Below are 16,502 nucleotides of genomic sequence, written 5' to 3'. Positions count from 1 at the left end.
GGACCAGTCCTGATTATCTAACATGAAAACCTTGCCTGTTCCTGACCTGCCTTCATTTACGTCCACAGGATCCCTGATCCCAAGCCAAGCTGACGCTTTCAGCCCTTCAGAACCGCCTCGACTGCGTTCTTCCCCTTCTCCAGAACCACGGCTGCTTAACTCCCTGGCTTTTGGATTTCCCCCCGCTCTGACATCTTCCCGTGCGTCTCCTATTCACCCCTCCAATGTTTCACCGAAAGTCATCTCCGCTTTTATCATTCTCCTGGTACCTGTTACTCACCTGAGCAGCTCCAGCACCTACTCACCGGTCTACAGCCCTGGCCCTGCTCACCTCTCCAGCAACTACCTTCATTCTCCTCCCAGTAAGATGTCTCCAACTGTCCTCTATTCCTCCTCATTCCGCTCATAACCTCCTGTATTCTTCATACCGGTGGCCTAACCTCCAGATTCAGAACCCAGCCTATTACTGACCTGCCTTTTAGTTCCTGAAAATAAACATTTTGTAATTACACTGTCTCTTCAGTTTCTTGTGTATGTGGGTCAAATTTATTCCTAAAACCATGACAGTTTCTTTTTGAGCTTTAATTTTCAACAGAAAAATCAATTTGTGAATGCTAAAATAGCCAAAACTGTCCCCTGGCAGTTCTGATGGGATGTGGGTAAAACAGAACCATGACAATAAGTTGCGTTTATTGAGCGTATACACATTCAGCGTTTAACAGCGCCCCTGTTGCAGAATCAGCATGTAGGACCTTTGCCCTCAGCTGCTGTTGAAATATGCAAGCTTCCATATTCCCTCGGCTCTCTGCACTGTTGCTCCTTCTGAATAATCCTGCAGGATGGTCAGAAAGCCGCACAGGGACCTGTGTGTTGCACGAGACTCATGGGGTCCCAACAATTTATTCCCCACACAACGGACAACAAGTTGCCAAGTACAGTTTATTTCTAAATTCCTTGTAAATCACTTCAGAATATTAAATTTTTCATTAAGCTGTGCAGCTGAAGCAGCCAGAGGAATATTCAGTGAGCTATAGAATAAAATATGATTTCCCTGCTGAAATTCCTGCTTGTGCATATAGATGAACCCCAATTTATATTAAAGTTAAATACTGTTCAGTGGCAAGGCCAGGGAATAAGAACAACTTAATGTGCTACATTTGAATTTTTATAACAGTGCTGTGCAGGCCTGAGCGTGCACATGCATACTTCTCCATATATGTGTGTGTGTGTGTGTGTGTGTGTGTGTGTGTGTGTGCTTATATTTTATAGTCAGATTGTGGAAGGAGGCCCATTTGTTAGCCACAGAACAACAGAAGGGTTCAGATTGACTAATGAGTTTCTCTGTGTCCTAATTAACCAGGCGTCACACACACATGCACGCATGCGTGCGCACACACTCGCACATCTTGTGTTGTATTGGAATGGATGGTAAAATGCTTCTAAAAATAGATTACTCTCCTCCTAACCTACTTTAGAAGAAATTCATCTTTAGGTTATAATTAAAGCAACGACTGTGAAAGCCCAAACTAATGTTCTTCAACATATTTGCCTTCCTTGTGTGTGTGTGTGTGTGTGAGGGGGGGGGGGGGGGGGGGGTTAATGAGGTTGGCAATTTAAATGTAAAATGTACAAGAAAAGGTGATTTGTGAGAACTTTTTGCACACCAACAAAGAGGTAAAGAGGAAGTTGTGAGGAGGTTTGCGTCGCTCACCTGCACATGATCTCATGCGTCAGCAGCACTCTGCACATCTCTGGATTCTTATCTTGGCCTTCGTAAACAATTGGCTAAAAGAGAGACAGACATCATAAAAAATTATTTGTTTTCATCTTCAGAGAAAAGGGGAGTCTACAGTTATGTTAACACATTGATACGTTGCTTTAAAAATGCAGAACAAGTAGAATAAGACCCAGATGCACTTTTCTGAATCTACATGACCTACTGGAACATGACTGGATCCTCAAATTTGGAACCTGTTTGGTGTGTTAGCAGTTGTGAAGCTCTGAGCGCTTCCAAATTGGGTTTGTTCCTGCTACGTTTCCACATCCTGAGATGCTCTTAGTGTGAAATAGTAAATTTCTGTTGCATTGCAATTAAACGTTTCACAACAAACACCTTTTTGCACAAGCAGTGAAGCTATTTTGTCACTCAGACCTGCTGAAAGGTGCCAGCCCCTGCCTGCACCGATGCATGCATGCATAAAAACATATTTGCATTTTCTTTTCAGTACACTGCACTCTAAATCTACCACACCAGTGCCAGATGATGAGAACATTTTACAGCACAGATCAAAGCCAATACACAAAGCCAAACTGCAAATTTCATTTCTGTTTCTTGTGTTGTTAAATAATTGTTTTCCATCACATCACAACAGGAACAGAAGAGAAGTGTTGTTAAGGGTTAACAGGTTAGTTCCCACTTCACATCGACAAGCGTTGTTCATCAGTAACACTTTTACACACTCACACCCTCTGGCACACACACACACACACACACAAAACAATCACGTCTCGTCAGCTGGCGTGCTGAGCAGGTGAATCTCTGACGTCTAACAGAAAATTAACTTGGGTACTCATAATGGCCACACTTTCTGCTTCTGAAAATCTGTTCCAGCTGATGTGCCAACTGCTTCCATTATGTGACACTCTTGGTTGTGTAAGGAGGCTCAGAATAAAGCCCAGGCATAAGTCATACACCACTAAGTTCTCCATCAATCTGCGAGCGCGTCGTGTCTGTCTTTGGTCTATTCCAGTCTGTTTGATCTGTCATTCTGAGCTGCAGAAAGTCTCGGCGAGTGGCAAGCTCACTTTTCTCAGGGAACAGCCAAGAAGTTTCTCTGTCCTTTGTAATAATCTTCAGCTCGGGTTCAGACTAGCTGCTGCCATCAGGTAAACATTAGGAAGTTAAGTTCCTGCGGTGGAGGTTTAACAACGTACCTCCAAAATCCTTTATTATGAATACTCTGTATTTAAGTGAATGAGTTGTTTTTATACTAAACTCAAAATATTAGATTCATCATGAAGTAAAAGTCATTATTTTGATCTAATATATATTTTGAAAGCATTTATAAATGATAGCAGGTAAAGCTGAACGAAGTATCCGACTGCTACACACCTCAGACGCCTTCTTAAAACGTCTTTTGCACAAAACTTGGAGGAGAAATGACTGTCCTTCGAGGAGCCCCCAGGCCTGAAGGTTCCCTGTGGGGCTCCACCGGGAGGGAAGACTGGCAGAGATAGAGCCCCTCATTTGTGGAAGCTTCTGGCCCCCAGAAGACAGTTTGGATTGCTGTAGCATTAATGTAGAGCAGCTATGGTACCTGTTCAGTCTGGGGCCCACATCACTGTAGTCTACAGCATTTCCTTCTAACAGCGAGTTGTCTCTGGGGCCTTCTGTGTTTTCTGGAACTGGAGACCCTGTGTGTTTCAGAACCTCAGGCTCTTGTCAGTTACAATTTTTCATGAATGCACAGCCTGCTGAAAAAGTATTGACACATAAATGAGCCCGAAAGGCTCCTGGTGGTCCAGGACTCATGGGATGTGCACACTAAGGCTATCCAAGTAGGAATGCGATACAGAAAGTAGAAACACGCTGGCTCTGCTAATGCTAGACTAACTTTTTCAAAATAGTAACTCGATCTAGAAAATACAATAAATAATGATCCAGAACGAAAACCTCTGAAACAGCCTCAGCTAGAGGTGAAATGTTGACAGGCTGATCTAACAACCAGAACATTAGGAGTATGTCTGCAGGCCACATCCATCAGCACTGGAGCTGCAAGAGTCCTGATTACAGTTAATGTAAACACGACGGAGTCTGGTCAGTTAAAAGAACCAAACAAGCTAACGGTTGATTCAGACAAAGAAAAGTGTTGCTTTTAAAACCATTTCAAGAAAATAACTTTTACCGTGGATGCAGTAATTTCATCACTATCCCCACTAACACACACACACACACACACACACACACACACACACACACACACACAGAACCTTTCAGGTAATAATTGTAATCAGGGTCTATAAAACATATGGTTTCATATTAAATAATAAACGACACATTTCTAAGCTCCTGGGCTCCCATTCTGCTCTAAATGATCATAAATATTGTGTCAGTTAACCAATAATTAAAAAAAAAATAACTATGTTTATTTCAACCCTACTTTAAGCTGCTTTACTACAGTTTATGTTCCTCTGAGCTCAGTTTTCTCTGTGTTGACCTGAGCTCGTTTAGCTCTGTTACTCTGATATCAGTAGGCTGTGTAGTATTACGAGTTATAGATTACTGTGTATTACTCTGAGCTTATTTTGGTGTGCATTACTGCTTGGAAGCATTATTTCCTGATGGTTCCCAGTGTTTATACCCCTTTTGGCAACAGATAAACCAGTATAAACCCAATAAATAAATAAATAAAAACACTTCTATTTTTCTATAAATATTCTTGTAGAAATCCAGCAGAAGACTGCACTGATTAAGGTATTAAATGACAATCACATCAATACAGATTCAGGCAAAACTTCTGCCCTGATGATGCTTGATCTGGATGCAGCTTTTGATACTGTGGACCACAACATCCTTCTTGATATGCTCATAAACTGGGTGGGACTATCAGGCACAGTCCAGCGTTGGTTCTGATCATATCTCGAAGACAGGGGTTATGTTGTTTCCACTGACGATCACAAATCAAAGCTGATCACCATGACTTTTGGGGTCCCCCAAGACTCGATTCTTGGACCACTGCTCTTCACTGCTCTACACGCTCCCCTGGGTCAGGATATGTGCAATAATAACATTACCTACCATTGTTATACAGACGACATCCAGACCTACCTAGCTCTATAGCCTATTGAATGTGGTCCTCTAGACTCACTCTGTCAGTGTTTGGAGCAAGTCAATGATTGGATGCAATCAAACTTCCTCCACCAACAAAGACAAGACTGAAGTTACTGAAAGAAAGATAGGACGGAGGTTATTGCTTGACTTGGCAATAAAGATGAAGACCCAGGTTAGAAATCTTGGTGTCATACTGGTCACATTAAGACTATAACTAGATCAGCATTTTATCTTCTTCATTAGATCACATGACTCAAAGGTCTCGTGTCCAGACAGGACCTAGAGAAACTCATTCATGCGTTCATCTCCAGCAGGCTGGACTATTGCAATAGGCTTTTGTCTGGTCTTTCCAAAAAAGCTGTGAAGCAGAATGCTGCTGCTAGAGTCTTAACAAGAACCAAGAGAAGAGAGCACATCACTCCTGTTCTTAAATCTCTAAACTGGTTACCAGTAAACTACAAAATCAATTTCAAAGTACTTCTACTAGTTTACAAATCACCCAATAGCATGGGGCCAGAGTTAATGAGTGTGTTTACATGCAGCCAGTAACCCTTTTAAAACCCGAATATTCACAATAACCCGGTTCCGCAGGGCCATGTAAACACCGGCAAAAACCCGGATATGCTCATGACCGGGTTTTTAAAAACCCGGTTACTACACCTGGGGTAACCCTTTTCTAACCAGAATGTTTGGTCGTGTAAACGCATATCGGGATATCCCCATCAAAGCGTGTGTTCTGCGCATGTTCTGTTCGCAAGGAATCTTGGTCTTTTGAGTAGCGAGGCGTCTCGTATGCGCCAGAACACCGGAAGCAAACAACAAGTTGGGAGCAACATGGCGAGTCGCGGCACAGCACCACACTTTTGGAGTGACGAGCAAACCTCTGTCTTCATCGGTCTGGTGAAAAGTATGAACATTATGTCTTTTGTTGAAGGCCGAAAGTACAGAGACAGCGAAATATGACGCATATTGCATCTTGATGTAGTCCATACGTCCTGACGCTACCCCAACGTCCGCATTTATATCGGGTTATGCAAGTTAGGGGTAGCTCTATCTATTTATGCTTGTAAACGGGTTATTCTGATCAACTCAGAAACCCGAATACCGACCTTAACCCGATCATAACCCGGATATTGGCTGCATGTAAACGTAGTCAATGTCTTTGCTGTGTATACCCCCAGCAGAGCTCTGATATTCTTATGAAACAGTCAGCTGGGAGAACTCCAGGTCAGAACCAAACAGACTGAAGCTGCTTTTAGCTATAATGCTGCTCACAGATGGCATCAGCTTTGTCTTTTTATCCTATTCTTACATCTAATTTTATGTTCTTGCTCCTGGAAAGCACATAGAACTGCTTCTGTGTATGAAATCTGCTGTACAAATAAAGCTGCTGCGTCTTGCAAAATCACAGTTACTGAGAAGTAATTTCTGAGAAGTAGTCGGTATTTTTTTCCTTTTCCAATTTATTTGTTTAATTTTTTATTATTTTATTTTATTTATTCTTTGACTCGTCATGAGGATGCTCTGGATTAAAAAAACATGTGCTTTCCTGTTTGGTAACCAGATTTCTGAATGGTGATGTAAACTGACATTCTAAAAATAATTTGCTCATAATATTTAAGCCACCCTTTGTGACAGGCTCTGGTACAAATGCGAAACTCCTCCTGCCGACCCATCCCGTGCTCTTGTCATCTCTGTCACTTTCCCCGCTCTTCTCCTTTGCCTTCATCATGTTTCCCACCTCTGTCTTCTCCCTCCCTCTGCCTCACCGGGCCTTTCACACCTCATCTTTGCTGCTCTCTCCTCCTTTTTGAAGTAACGTGATGCGCGTGGCATGTAAACAAGGATCCATCGAGCGGGGAACACACTTCCTCCTGCGTTAGTGTCAGTTTGACTTGTGAGCTTGTGATCCAGCAGAGCCACAGTGACAGGACTCTTTATTCTCCGGGACAGAGCTGTGATCAACAAACGCCATACCGTGCTTCCAAAAGACCGGGACGCGCCCGTGTCCCCCATTTAACTCAATTAGTGCTCACTTTCAGAGCAGGTAGATGTCCCGAAATAGAGCAGTAATTAGAATAGGTGCCAGCTCCGAGTGCCAAATGTTGCAGTCAACCTGTACTGTTCATAAAAAATTACAGGATTACAAAGATTTCAACAGAAGATGGTCTCCAGCAACATCAAAAGCACTTTCGGTTGCTTTTCACAGTGAAAACATCCATGCTTGTTGCTGAAACATCCAATTTGCATGTTGGTGAGTTCATGACATGAAATATGGAATAAAACAAGTCACAACATCACCCCCAGACCACCTGCTTTCCAACTGGCTTCTGTTTAGGTGCCATCTTTCACCAACTGCCTCTGTTTTTAGACTTTCTGAAACGGTGAACGCTCCTCCGAGGGCTTTACGCTCCACGTGCTGAGTGAAAATATTCCCAGCACTTGTCTTCAGCTTTTAAATGTGATCCATGCAGTTTATCCAGTGCGGCCGCTAGCACGTTACACCTCATTGCAACTGTTTCTCCCTTATCCTCCCTGATCTTCTTCTATTTCTGCACTTTAACGGTCTTTAACGTCATATGTAATAGGTATGCTACTGCTGTAGCCGCGTCTAGACCCCCCAGATTAGCAGAAGCTGTTTGTGAAAGCAGCTGCGGCTAAACTGCTCTTGGTGTGAGAAGACGACGGTGTTGAACTCGTGATGCTCTTTTGGGAGAAGTTTTTTTAAAGGTGGCACAACAGAAGTGGTTAGAAGATGTTTAGAGTGGAGCATTGACACGTTTCTTTGACACCTTGCTCTCTTTTTCATTGTAAATACTTTCTTGTCCTCAGTTTTGGTTCAGTTTTACTCCTTGTGCCATTTCCTGCCTGTTTTCCTCATACTCTCACTCCTTTAATCCGACACACCTGTTCTCCAGCTGCAAACCTGCCCACCTGTCTCACATCCGCTAATCATCTCCGTCTGTATAAATAGTCCTTTGTTTCACTACGACCATGCACACACGTAGCCAAGTACCGCACAAAATGAAGATATTTTTCTAGCTTGGCTGCAACAAAAAATAATTTAGTCAACAGCTCAGACCAAATTGCAGCAGATTCGCTGTTTCAGGTTTCATAACGTCACCGCCTGCAACAGAAATGTGTTTACATTTGCTTGTTGATCCAAGCTCAATTACTGCTCTGTGTAGAAGACAACAGGTGAAAAAATGTTTTTCGCGGAAAGACAAAGACATTTGGGGAACTACTGCCCCCTAGAGACTTGGCATGCCTATGAATGTGCTTCATAATGCATTGGCTCTTTTGGCCGAAAACAAGTAGCCTGACAAACCACCCTTAAACATGAATATAGTCTGGACACGGCCTTGACAGCTCTCAGTCGTGGGGCGGGATCTACGGTTATCTTTCAAAATGTCTCCAAATGCTATTGGATAACTAACAATGTGACGTACTTTCCGCTATGGACGTCAGTCAATGGAGCACTCCGTAATACCCCACTTATACTCAAGTACCTCTATCTGCTCTTGAATCAGAGGACAGCCCAAGTCAAAATAGTCCAAAGTTGATGTCAAAGCTATCTCAAACGAGTCGTCGCCATCTTTGTTTTTTTGCTCAGTTGCAGTAACATCCCAGCCACCAACAGAGCGCTGTGTTTGGACCGCTACAAAGCTATCGCCATCTTAGTTACGCTCAGTTGCACCAACATCCCGCCCAGCTGACTGATAGAGCGCCGTGATTGGCCCGGCACCAGATGGCTGTGGGTATGGAGCATTGCTAGACGTTCCCTTTTGCTTCAGCAAACTGATGGTATGGATTTCTAGGCTAGAAAAGGCGGTGGTGTGGACCCAAGTTTTTCTCCTAGATGGGCGGGGCAGGATTTTTGGTTTTAATAAGACCCAGCCTTGGTCCATGGATTCTGCTGTTGGTGCTTTCGTCTGATGCCTACATGCAAGCTCCTTAAAACACATTTAAAAAAGATGTTTGCCTTGTCAGGCTCTTGTTGTTTAGCATGTTTAAAAGCCGTGTCAGAGTGAGTGTGATGACAGAAAACAAAAACAAGGTAATAATGAACTAAAATGAGTTAAAGGTTTTATAAAAGTGGTCAAAATAATTTAAGTCCAGCTTTGTCGTGTTTTCTGTTACATTCAACATACAACGACTGAAAAGTTGCACAGGGAACAAAAATGCAAAGATCCATAGCCATTCCTTCCATTCCATTCCACAAGTTTAGAGCAGAAAATAACATAAAACATGAAAATCTGGACTGTTCTCTGGTGTGTGAGTGTGTTTTATGTCAAATAGACATGAGAAGAGACAGATTTAGGTTTGTATCATGAAATTTAAAGAGCAAAGTGTTGCTTTTATCTTCAAATGTATAATAAAAAAACAATAAGCTCTGAGCTGCTGTGTGTTTTCATTTTTCCAGTTTGGCAGGACAACAATGAGTGTGTGTGGCTAGGAAGACAGCGGCCATGACATCACTGACCAACAAAGCCAACCGCATGGCTGTTTTGGTTCGACCACCTGTTAATGTTCCATGGGAACAACACACACACACACACACACACACACACACACACACACACACACACACACACACACACACACACACACACACACACACACACAGCAATAACATGCATTTGATTGTTTTTGTACATTTAAGTTTGTGGAGAGAGAGAGAGAGAGAGAGAGAGAGAGAGAGAGAGAGAGAGAGAGAGAGAGAGAGAGAGAGAGAGAGAGATTGGTGCAGTGTGGCAGCAGTAATGTGAGACTGTCAGAGCCTGCATGGAGTCACATTAGCGAGTATTCAGTGTGTAGCATGGCTTCTTGGCTCCTCACACCCTGTCTGACACACACACACACACACACACACACACACACACACACACACACACACACACACACACACACACACACACACACACACACACACACACACACACACACACACACACACTCACACGACCATTTTCATCCTGTTTCCCAGAACAAGAACTAAGTTATGTTAACCTGATGCCAAATGAAGGTAAAACTTTCTGTGTTTTTGTCCTAAATCTTCCTCATGAACATAAACAAAAAACATTAGCAGCCAAAGTGGATCTGATCAGAAACAGTTTCCTTCTCAGCAGAACAAATCCCAGAGGTGCCACTTCCCACCGTGAACAGCAGACTTATGCTCCTGTTCCTCAACACCCGCTCGCTGCCTCCTCGCTCTAATCACAGCAAGAGAAGCACAGAAAAAAACGCCTGCAGCCATGCAGTGTGTGTGTGTGTGCATCTCCACCTACACGCACACTGTAGGAACACCCACCAGCTGAATCACACACACATAAATGCTCATCTGTGTGTGTGTGTAGTTACAGTACAGGCAGGCGGTGGATCAGTGGAGCGGCTCATTGTCAGTGAGGTAACAGGAGAGGTGACAGACTGCTGTCGGTGTGTGTGTGTGTGTGTGTGTGTGTGTGTGTGTGTGTGTGTGTGTGTGTGTGTGTGTGTGTGTGTGTGTGTGTGTGTGTGTGTGTGTGTGTGTGTGTGTGTGTGTGTGTGTGTGTGTGTATAAAAGTGTGTGTTCATGTTTACCTGTTTAGTCATGGAGTCTATGAGTCTAACGTAGAAGTCCTGCTCTGTTCTGATGCCTGAAGAGGAAACAAGAGATAAACTTATACGAGACAAAGAAAGTCAGGATGAAGTGACTTTAACAGAAGAGAAAACTGATCATTCTTGCAGATCTTAGCAACAGATTTACAAAACTGTACATATTTGTAAGATCTTTGAGAAAATATATGCATAAACATGTTACTATTAATAAAATGTGGATATATTTGCCTTTTTAAAAGAGTTACTTCTTAATTAGGCAAAAGGGGTGCAGTGTAGAAACTAAATTATGTTTAGCTGAGGTGGAGTCTGACACATTTCATCTTTTCAGAGCCACCAGACAAATACTTAATATCTATTCTAAACTGCAGAAAAATTCTGCAAACATACTTTTTCAAAAGTATCACAATTGTCTCAGTTTTTACGCCACATGTCAGCCTCAGATATTTAAATAAAAACCCTCTTTTTGTTTTAACGATTCTGCAAAATCTGTTCTGTGAGCATCAACATGTGCCAGGCCTCCGTGCGCGCGCGTGTGTGTACACGCGTGTGTGTCAGGCCACTCACCGTTACTGTACAGAAGCTGCAGCCTGTAATGAATCCCGTTATTGGTCTTTTCTCCGCTTGTCTCCTAAACACACACACATACAACACATCCCCAGCTGTTTAACGTTTAAATATAAATAAATAAATAAATAAATAAATAAATAAATAAATATTCTGTCTGCACGCGTAGATTGTATAGTATCCAGAGCAGAGTCATAATAAATAAAAATGAGATTTTATGCAGCTGATATATTAAATAAAACGCAGCCTTGTAATTTCCCTCTCATGGAATCATCGTGTCGTTGTGGAGTTTTTCCTGATTTAATTCCTCTGTTGTTATGTTTTAGAAGGGAGGGAGAATAATAAATCCAGCATGGAGTTGTCCCGCAGCTGCAGCATCGCGATGTCATAATTGAAGGGGAGGTTGCGGCGCTGTTGTTTATTTAGAACAAGTGGTTCTGTTGGACCGAGCTGTAAATAAAAAAACATTTAAAACGTGTAGAGAATGTTGGATGAACGCATGAATCTACGTTTAGGGGGGGTTGGGTGGATTTAATTTCAGGCCTTTTTCTACACAACAACAGCAACAGCAGCAGCAGCAACAACAACAACAATAATAATAATAACAATAATAATAATAATAATAATAATAATAACGAAAGCACGATTGTGTCTCGTTTTTAATGACAAGACTAAAATCTAACCCCACATGAATAAATAACCAGGCCTGTGATCCATTTTTGTCTCACCTTCTCTTTCTCGATGAAATCCACGAAGTTGGTCCTCTCGATCTCCACCGGTTGTCCCTGCCGGTCGTACAAAGCCAGGACAAAGTGGAAGAAGTTGGACTTCCGCAGGTTGGATGGCGGCTGCTTCTCAAAGTGAGCCCGGGCCAGGCCAACTCCACTGCGGACACACAGACGAGAACGAGTCGCTGTTATAGAAAAAGACCATTTTTTTCTAACCAGAAAGTGCCATAAAAAATATTAAAATTTGATGAGTATCTTTAAATTGTTATGATTTATTCTGATTAGTTTTATTGATTTTTAGGCCGCCACGTTTATTCGATTTATTCTTATGCAGAAAAAACACCAGGAATTGTAGATGAATCGAAAATTAAGAGGTCAAAAAATAATGTATACATTTAAAATTTTACAAATACAATAATCTGTTTTACTTCATTTGGAACCACCAGCAATAATTTCACATTTTATTCCCTTTGATCTTTTTATGACTCAAAACCCATCTTGAAACTTTATGCGTGGTAATCCAGACCACGTGCGGACACTGAGTGATGACAGGGAGTGATGTGAAATAATTTAGAAGAAAAGAACTTTATTCTCCAGTCTGAGTCTTTAAATCCAAAAGCCTTCCTCCGGACAGCAGCAGCTTGGATCCTCGCAGGAAACAAGCCAGAGGCGCTCTTTGTTCGGGATTCACCCGAGCAACGCTCACCTTTGGGCGGCCGTGTTGGCGTCCAGCACGCCACCCCCTTGCATCCAGCTCCGGACGTTCATGCCTCCCAGCGGCTCCTCTTTCAGGCCGCTGCCGCTTCTCTGGATGCTCTCCTGGATCCCAAACATGAACGAACGTGCGCTGTTGTCTCTCTTCCCGAATGCGCGCTTGTCCCGCTGCTGGATCAACGCGGAAGCGCTCCTGTCCGCCACTGCGTGCGCCTCTGCCGAAATCACGCACTGCGCTCTTTATTCCTCTGGTCCAGCTAATGGAGTGGATCTTACAACTGAGCGCGAATCACACAAGAGAACTGAGATCCAAAGTGTCCAAACATTTAAATCTCGGCGTTAAAGGATGACAGGAACAGAAATTGACTCCACGCTGAAAGTCAATCCCGACGCGCTAAGATCCAAAGTTTGAGCTGTCAGAAGGGCAGAAAAAGAGATCCACCAGCGCCCGGATCGGATGTCATCATTGTCTGGCACTTCTTTCTTCTTCTCTTCACTCTTTTGTCCCCGGCTTTGCCTCAGTCCCGTGATCCAGGACGCGCTGTAGAGTCGGTGATGTCCGACGCGGATGACTCCTCGCTGCTCTGACGGAATCGCTTTGTGACTCTTCCCAAAGGACCCTCTCTGAGAAGCAAGCATGGGCTTCTCCCACCCTAAGGGGTGTGGGGTGAGTGAGTGAGAGAGGGAGAGAGAGAGAGTGATCGAGGAAGAGAGGGGTGGGAGGGGAACGAGAAAGGAGAAAAGAGGGGAGGGGGTGGAAGAGAGAGGGGGAGACGCCCCCAATCAAGGCTAGAGCAGCGCTCTGTCCTCCTCCTCCACTGCAGGTACCTGCTCCCTGTGTCTTCATGGGATTAAAGTTTGAAAATGATCACCTGCAGCAGAATAAATGTGTAAAAACAACGTCTAAAGGGCAAAGTTGTCTATTTTTGGATCTTTACGCATCTCTCCAGTGTTTTACGCACGAATAAAAGTCTCTTAGAATTGAATTAAATCATCCGTTTCACATCCAGAACCAGTATCACCCGAATCAAACGGGACCAGAGATGATGAACAAAACAGAAAACAGTCTAAATTCCTCCATAAATACAGTTTGGATGGAATTTGATCCAACTCTGACTTTTATTTACCACCGGTCGCTCAGGCTCGTTTATGAAAGCCATTTCTCATCGTCGCAACATATTCCTGCTCCTATTGTCTCCCGCAGGCCCGCTTTTTTTGCACCCCTGCCGCAAGACACACAAACAAACGCGACAATAACAATAATTAGCTCAAAATAACAATGAACATAATTGAGGATAATTGCGACCAGATTTCCCTGCTTTGTCTCTCCCTTTGGCACCATCTGTTATTTGAAACTATTTATCACACCGCTAAGGGGAAAGCCAAAACTAAATACAAACAATGAGAGATGACACGTTGAAAATAAAATAGTGTATTGATCTGTTAAAGTGCAAAAGGTCAACAACTCCCGGATTAATCCGCTCGCTGCCTGCGCGAGGAAATGATTGGCAGGTTGAGATCTGGCGCAGTTCCAAGGTTTTATTCCCAAATACTGCTGGAAAACGCTCTTGACCTTGATTAAGAAGAATGAGATGCACTCGGACGACAAGATCATCCCGAATTTAGAAGAAAAATAAAGACGGCAGGCTCTGAAACGCCTCAGAATATTTATAATAATATCTATCGGGTCGTACGCTAAAAAATAAGTTTATGATTAAACTCAATCTTGTAGATTTTTACAAACACCTTGAAACTTTTATCTCTTCAGTTTAATAATAAAACTCTTCGGTGAGTTTTTATGAATTCAGCTGAAATGTATACGAATTTATTACAAATATTAGGCTGGGTCAAGTCTTAAATACACTCAAAAACAAACACAAAACAGCTCAGAAACCACGAGCAGTCTGAAGAGTACAACAAATAAAACACATCTGATTTAAAAATAACACCGAAATGTAGAAATGAGCGCGCGTGGAGTCCCCACGGAGCTGCGACACGATCTCTCCGGCGCGCGCGCGTGAGCGTCCATCCATGTGTGTGTGTGTGTGTGTGTGTGTGTGTGTGTGTGTGTGTGTGTGTGTGTGTGTGTGTGTGTGTGTGTGTGTGTGTGTGCACGTTGTGCACGAGAGTTAGATGGTTTGGTTTGTGGCGCGAGTGCAAAATTGGCACAATAGCGCCATCTCGTGTCTGTTTTGCGCAATAGGTCTAAAACTCCAATTCTCACTCCTATAATACTAATAAATAAAAATATTAAGTATAACAATAAAAATATTTTATAATTAATATATTAATAAATAATAATGCACTTAATGTCTTTCTTTGTGAACAAAGTCAATAAGGTTAGATCTAGCATCTCTCCTTCAGCCTTATCGCCGCCTCTCCCGACTCCAACCAGGCCCATCATCCTAGATAGCGTTGCTCCTGTTTCTTTGCCTGAGCTAACTCTATGAAGACCTCTGCATGCCCCCTCGACATCTTACCCTCATCTTTGTTTAAAAAGTGCTTTTCAGCCCATCGGTCCCAGCGTGCTCTCTATAATTAATGCTTCTCTGGTTTCTGGTCAGGTCCCTGCTTACTTTAAGAATGCTGTAATCCACCCACTTCTTAAAAAAACAAGTCTCGACCCCTCTCTCCATAGCAGCTTTAGACACATCTCTAAACTTCCATTCATCTCCAAGATCTTGGAAAAGGTTGTGGCTAAACAACTCACAGCTGCTCTTGATGAACATAACATCTATGATAGCTTCCAGTCAGGTTTTCGTAGAGCTCATTCTACTGAAACCGCTCTTCTTAGGGTCTCTAATGACCTTCTGACTCACAGTGATGCAGGGGACTGTTCTGTTCTGGTCCTGCTGGACCTGACTGCAGCCTTTGACACTGTTGACCATCACCTGCTACTGGAGAGGCTGAGAGACTGGGTAGGCCTATCAGAATCTGCTCTGGAGTGGTTCTCCTCTTATCTCTCTGAGCACTCCTTCTCTGTGGCCGTCTCCAAGTTTAGGTCCTCCACCACCTCTCTTACCCATGGTGTCCCACAAGGTTCTGTGCTGAGGCCTCTGCTCTTCCTCCTCTATCTGCTTCCTCTTCAGCACATCCTGAGCTCCTTCAAAGGAATCTCCTACCATCTTTATGCAGATGACATCCAACTGCACATCTCCTTTAAGCCCCATGAGATGTCTAAGCTGCAGCTGTTACACTCCTGCTTAGACTCTATCAAACCCTGGATGGCTGGGAGCTTTCTTCAGCTGAATGAAGATAAGACTGAGATCCTCATCTGTGCCCCAGACAAGCTGGCTCCTAAAGTCAGAGACTCTCTTGGTCAGCTTGCTTCTCACACCAAACCTTCTGTCAGGAATCTTGGCGTGACCTTTGACCCAGCTCTCACCCTGGATTCTCATGTCAGTTCTCTTGTTCGCTCTTCCTTCTTCCATCTCAGGAACATTGCAAAGCTGAGTCCCATTCTGTCCCGCTCTGAACTTGAGACAGTTATCCACACCTTCATCTCCTCACGCTCAGACTACTGTAACTCTCTTTTCACGTGTCTGAGCAGAACCTCCCTGAACCGTCTACAGGTGGTTCAGAAAGCCTGTGCTCGGCTTCTGACCAAGTCCTCCAAACACACCCACATCACCCCGCTTCTCCTCCAGCTTCACTGGCTGCCAGTCAACTTCAGGGTTCATTTCAAGATCCTGGTTCTGGTCTATAGGGCCTTACATGGACAAGCACCATCTTACATTGGTGATCTTCTTAGTCCCTACACCCCCAGCAGGTCCCTGAGGTCCAGTGATCAAAGCCTACTGGTTGTACAGTGCACCAGGCTAAAGACCAAAGGTGACAGATCATTTGCTGCTGTGGCCCCCAGACTCTGGAACTCTCTCCCCCTGAGCCTGAGATCAGTGGACTCAGTGGTCTCCTTTAAAAAGCAGCTGAAGACTCACTTGTTCAAGCTGGCTTTTGTATGACCTTCTTCATCACTCTCTCTTTATTCTGCTCTCCCCACCTATTCCACCTTCCTCAGGATCCACTGATTTCCCTCTTTCCTATTCACTCTCTCTCTTTCTTAACAT

General features: G+C 43.5%; 1 protein-coding gene across 1 annotated transcript in view; it reads right to left on the bottom strand.

Annotated features, from left to right (window-relative positions):
- Positions 1-13,131, bottom strand: part of LOC107386809 (transcription factor COE1-A) — a 109,155-nt gene extending 96,024 nt beyond the window's left edge. Inside the window, exons 1-5 of the mRNA XM_054731097.2 lie at positions 12,428-13,131; positions 11,722-11,878; positions 10,994-11,057; positions 10,412-10,467; positions 1,712-1,785 (exon numbers count right to left, since the gene is read on the bottom strand). Of these exons, the coding sequence (XP_054587072.1) occupies positions 1,712-1,785; positions 10,412-10,467; positions 10,994-11,057; positions 11,722-11,878; positions 12,428-12,555 (479 nt within the window). The 5' untranslated portion in view covers positions 12,556-13,131. The remainder of the gene's footprint in view (positions 1-1,711; positions 1,786-10,411; positions 10,468-10,993; positions 11,058-11,721; positions 11,879-12,427) is intronic.
- Between the last annotated feature and the right edge of the window lie 3,371 nt (positions 13,132-16,502).

This window comes from Nothobranchius furzeri, chromosome 10, assembly GCF_043380555.1.
Source record: "Nothobranchius furzeri strain GRZ-AD chromosome 10, NfurGRZ-RIMD1, whole genome shotgun sequence".
Taxonomy (NCBI): domain Eukaryota; kingdom Metazoa; phylum Chordata; class Actinopteri; order Cyprinodontiformes; family Nothobranchiidae; genus Nothobranchius; species Nothobranchius furzeri.
The sequence above is the reverse complement of the archived record's forward strand: the minus strand, read 5'-3'. Positions and strand labels throughout refer to the sequence as shown.